The sequence below is a fragment of the Nicotiana tabacum genome, chromosome 18 (genome assembly GCF_000715075.1).
Source record: "Nicotiana tabacum cultivar K326 chromosome 18, ASM71507v2, whole genome shotgun sequence".
NCBI lineage: Eukaryota > Viridiplantae > Streptophyta > Magnoliopsida > Solanales > Solanaceae > Nicotiana > Nicotiana tabacum.
In genome coordinates, this window is record NC_134097.1 from 51,070,274 (window position 1) to 51,076,012 (window position 5,739).

A 5,739-nucleotide genomic window follows, 5' to 3' on the forward strand; every position below is an offset into this window, starting at 1 on the left:
CTCATGAACGAGTGCTTTTGTGGGTTGAGGCAGAAGGATTTTTGGAGTTTTTCGCCAACGTAAGGTTAAGAACAGGGGTTTGGAGATACAAACAATGTGAGGGAATTTGGTGGATGAAACTAGACTTAAAAAGGTGGAAAACTGACGATTGAGTGCAGAAGGAAAGGGTATCAGCGATTCGATATGATGATTGACTATCCTCTAAAAAGGTGTTCAAAAAGATGTGAAAAGGAAAAGTAAGATACACATAATTAATCCTAAAATTTTGAATTAATAAAAATAATGCCAAGGGAGTCTCGTAATGCACAAAATATGTCCTCAAACAGGGTTTTTGTAAAAATATCTACCAATTGATCAATGGAACTTACAAACAATAATTCTATGTTTCCTTTAAGGACATGGTCTCTAATAAAATAATGCTTTACATCTATATGCTTGGCTCTAGAACGATGCACAAGATTTTTAGATAGACATATAACATTATAATTATCACAAAATATTTGAATAGGTTTAAAGGATAATTCATAGTGACCCAATTGATGTGACATCCAGAGTAATTGAACACAACATTATCCAATTGCAGTGTACTCTGCCTCAGTTGTAGAAAGAGTTACTGATCCCTATTTATTACGGTTCCAGTAATTGACAAGTTCCACTTGTACTTTTTCCTGTCTTCTTTATCACCTGCAAGATCAACATTTGAAAATCCTTCAAGTTTAAAATTGTTAGAATGTGGATACCATAGTCCATAAGAAGTTGGTTCCAATAAGATAGTGAATTATTCGTTTTACTACAATTAAGTGTGACTCCTTAGGAGCTGACTGAAACTTGACACATTTACAAACAATGAACATGATATATGGTCGACTAGTAGTTAAATATAGTAAAGATCCAATCATTCCATGATACTTGGTTTCGTCTACTGAGTTTCTCTGTTCATCCTTGTCTAGACCTGTGGAGGGACTCATAGGAGTTCCAATTGCTTTGGCATTGTTCATTCCAAACTTTTGAATTAGTTTCCTTTGTATACTTGGTCTGACAAATGAATATGCTACTTTCTGATTGATGAATTTGGAGTCTACGAAAAAATGTGAGTTCTCCCATCATACTCATTTCAAACTCACTCTGCAAGAGATTTGAGAAATCCTTGCACAAAAGAATATTAGTGTTGCCAAAAATAATATCATCTATGTAGATCTGGATAATGAGATTACCTTCAGTGGATCTTTTGATGAATAAAGTAGTATCTACCTTACCTTTGGTGAAACCATGATTAGTTAAGAAGGAACTCAGTCTTTCATACCAAGCTCGAGGGGCTTGTTTGAGTCCATAGAGAGCTTTAGCTAACTTATATGCATAGTAAGGAAGTTGTGAGTTTTCAAAACCAGGAGGTTGTTTCATATATACCCCCTCATCAATAAAACCATTTAAAAGGCACTTTTGACATCCATTTGAGATAGAATAAAATCTTTAAAAGATATATAGGCAAGTAATATGCGAATTGATTCTAACCGTGCTATCAGAGCAAAATTTTCATCATATTCAACTCCTTCCTACCGTGAATAGCCTTGAGCCACTAATCTGGCTTTGTTTCTAACTACCTTTCCATCCTCATTTAACTTGTTTCTGAACGCCTATTTGGTTCCAACAACAGTAGCATTTTCTAGCTTAGGTACCAGTTCCCAGACTTGATTCTTGTCGAATTAATCAAGTTCATCCTGCATAGCTTGTACCCAGCTGGAGTCTTTTAAGTCTTCATCAATCTTCTTTGGCTCGATTTGAGAAATGAGTGCAATGTTTTCCTTCTTCTTAAGAGTTCCCCTGGTTTTCATTCCTTCATTTGGATCCCCTATGATAAACTTCTAAGGGTATTCTGGTTCAGTTCTCCATTCATTTGGTCGCGTTCCAACTACTGGAGTAGTTGACTCCTTTCGTAGTTCAATATGGCTACTAACATGTTCACTAGTGGACTCTGTGACTATTACGTATTATCGGTCGACTTATGTGACTTGTTTATCTGTGATGCTTCTTGACCGATATCTTCATTATATGTAATGATTCCTTTCCCGACCATAGTATTATTGTCATCAAATATAACATACACTGATTCTTCAACAGATAAAGTACGTTTGTTGTAAACTCTAAAAGATCTACTGTTAATAGAATAACTGAGAAAAATACCTTCATCACTCCTTGGATCATACTTTCTAAGGTTGTCCTTACCATTATTGTGAATGAAGCACTTACTTTTGAATGGATGAAAGTAGCCTATATTAGGCCTTTTACCTTCCCATAGTTCATATGGAGTCTTCTTCAGGATGTGTCTTTTAATACAACTATTGAGGATATGGCGTGTTGTTCTTACTGCTTTTGGCCAAAAATGATTTGGCAATGAATGTTATAATTTCATTGTTCTGGGCTTCTGGCCATATCTTGCAGAGCTCTATTCTTGCATTCAACTACCCCATTCTGTTGGGGTGATCTTGAAGCTGAGAATTTGTGAGTATATCTTTGATCGTTGCAGAATTCTTCAAAGGATCTGCTTTCAAATTCTCCTTCATGGTCACTTCGTATGGTTGAGATGAGATACCCCTTTCCTTTCAATTCTTTTCCAGAAAATCTCAAAAAATTTCAATGCTTCATCTTTATGAGATAAAAAAATTACCCATGTAAAACGTAAGTAATCATCAACAATAACAAAAGCATATCGTTTACCTCTAATACTAGCAGTTCTAGTACATTCAAACAAGTCCACGTGAAGTAATTATAGGGGCTTGGTTGTGGACACAATGTCTTTGGCTTTGAATGAGTTTCTGATTTGTTTGCCAAGCTAGCATGCATCACATACATAATTTCTAGAAAATTGAGTTTGGGAAGGCCAATAACTAGATCATGTTTGGAGAGTTTTTCAATTAAATGCATGATTGCATAACAAGTTTTTTTATGCCATAGCCACAGATCATCAGATATGGATGCCAAACAAATATGACCATCTAGGTTTTCAATGCCATCTAGAATGTATACATTTCCATACTTTTTTCCTAGCAAAATGATTTTACTTGACTCATCTTCAATGGCACACCATGTTTTCTTGAATTTATCTTCATATCCAGAGTCACATAGTTGACTTATGCTCAAGAGATTATAGTTGAGTCAATATCGTACTTATTGCTGAATAGAACTATGTTGGTACCAATGATCTTTCCTTTTGAATCATCACCAAATTTGACATTTCTCCATTTATTTTTATGACTTCTTTGAATAGATTTTTGTCACCCCATCATGTGATGGAACACGCAGTGTCTAAATATCATTACCCTTTATGACTCTTTCTGTGGTGTTCCTGCAAAATAGAATTATCACCTTCTTTTAGGTACCCAAGCTTTCTTGGGTCCTTGTTGGTTAGTTCTATTAGGATCAGGGCTATTTTCGAGTATCTAAATCCATCCTGAAACATTAGATGCGAAATTTACAGAAGGAATATTTATGTCCAGCCTTGTTATAGTAATGACACATATGGGTTGATCCAACTTTTGATCTACCACTGGTATCAGTACTTGTGGACTCAGTTCTAACAGGTCTTTTTCCAGTTGACTTGTAAGTAGCTTGGTTAGACCTGACAAAACTGTGACTGGCTGATTTGCACATCCTATTAAGTTGCAATTGCAATTCCAGAACCTCATCTTGAAGAACGTCTCTTTCGAATTCACAGACTTTAAGTTTGAGTTCCCAGTCCTTCTTTTCCCTATTGAGTCTCTTTAATTCATTTAGCATTTTTTTAGACTCTTTTAGGGTAATATCAATAATATCCCGCAATTCGTTATATCTATCACAGTTATAGGGTCTAACCTCACTTGTTTCATCTTGTGCCATGAAGGAATTTTCAGTATCTTCTTTGCAGTCATTGTCTGATACGTCTTCATCAGTCCAACAACTAGAATATTTGTTCATATTTTCATTGCTCCAGCTTCCGAATGATTTGTTTTTATTAAACCCTCTGGAGACTTTTCTTTTAAGATCCGGGCATTCAGCTTGAACATGGCCTTACCTCCATCAAAACATTTTCCATCATTTTTGTCTTGTTCATTATATTGCCTGATTCTTCTAGATGACATCCTTCTATTTTTTGTTTTTATGTATCTTCTCATTAATCCATTCATATTTCTTGAAACCATGGTAATTTCTTCTTCAAAAGCTTTTGCATCATCATCAATATTTTTCTCAGGTCCTTCAATTGTGGTTTTGAAGTCAACTTCTTTCTTCTTCTCTTACTGACGCATTTTCTCGAGATGTGTTTTCTCAAATGCTATGAGATCTCCACATAGTTCATCATATGATAATTTGTCTAAATTTTGAGATTCAAGTGCAACTACTTTTGTCTGCCATGTGGTAGGAAAACGTTTTAGGATTTTTCGAACCTGCTCACCACTTGAGTAAGGTTTACCAAAGGCTTTCAGATCGCCAATGATTTTGTTGAATCATACAAACATTTCTTCAATGGATTCACCTTATTTCATCTGGAAGATTTCATGGCCGTGAACCAATAGATTTATCCGTGTTTCTTTCACTTTGCTAGTTCCTTCATAGGTAACTTCCAGTTTGTCCCGCATTTCCTTGGTGGTATCATAACTTGAAATTTTCTCATATTCTTCTCCACTTATAGCATTATAGAGAAAGTTTTGTGACTTAGCGTTAACTTGAACAATATCCATTTGCTCGTCAGAGTAGTCATCTATATATTCTGGATCAGCGGGTGGTTGTCCTATTGATGGAAGTGGATAGTTTCCTTTTTTGATAACACACCATACTTTGATATCATAGGACTTTGCATAAATGTCCATAAGCACCTTCTAATGAGAGGAGAGTTGTGCATTGAAATATGGTAGCCTTACTTGTGATGTACCTTATTTAAAGAGTGCTTCAATGGTTACTTGGTTTGACATTATCTTTTCTCATTAGCTGTTAAGCAAAAGATAAATATGCAAGACCTGATCCGATAACAATTGAAAGTACATGGGGGGAGGAGAGTGAATTGTCGATTTTTCTTTTTGTATCCTAAGTAGTTGACTAGTTTACAAATTAGTTAGCTGAAAATACAGACAGAGTATAACTGAAAGCAGAAGTAAAGTGCAGGAATAAAGACACCCAGATTTTTATACTGGTTCAAATTCAATGTGAATCTTACTCTAGTTCCCTTGTGTTGCAAGGGTGTTCTCTCTTCAAAGCTCTTTGAACAATTTCGTACAATTGTGTTGATGTTATCTCCGAACACCAACTCACTTTTGAATCTAAGTATGCTCGTGAAATGTTTGATACAATGTCGCACCAATGTTTTTCTCTCTTTCTTCTCTCTACTGGTTACAGAGTAAACTTTGACAAAATTACAATACTTCTTTAGAGTAGAACTAAGAGTACAAAGTTGGTATGATCAAAGTACATGTCTTCAAGACTGGTACAGATCAAAGTATATATCGTAGAGTAATTCTTTCCAAGAATAAGATGTTACTTCTGTTGATTTTCCTTGACTTGTGGTCTTGATTGGACTTTTCCTTTGCTAAGCAGATCTTTCCATTATTTGATAAATCAAATCAGATCCCTTGATTCTGGATTTTAATTGTCTTCCTTTGATGGAGGAATCTTCAGTGTATAATTTCGCAAGCTTGACAATCTTTAATTTAGGTCCTTCCTATAATATCCTCCATTAATCTTCTACCAAATCCTTGATTGATTTTTCCTTAT

The 5,739-nt window shown here is 35.2% G+C and overlaps 1 protein-coding gene across 1 annotated transcript; it reads right to left on the reverse strand.

Moving 5' to 3' along the window:
* Positions 1-4,508: 4,508 nt before the first annotated feature.
* On the reverse strand, positions 4,509-4,841 carry LOC142172507 (uncharacterized). The gene has a single exon (XM_075236138.1). It carries the CDS (start codon positions 4,839-4,841, stop codon positions 4,509-4,511), a length of 333 nt encoding a protein of 110 aa, XP_075092239.1.
* Between the last annotated feature and the right edge of the window lie 898 nt (positions 4,842-5,739).

Excerpts from the sequence above, each read along its gene's own strand:
- LOC142172507 (XM_075236138.1), bottom strand. The coding sequence starts at position 4,841 with ATGGACATTTATGCAAAGTCCTATGATATCAAAGTATGGTGTGTTATC.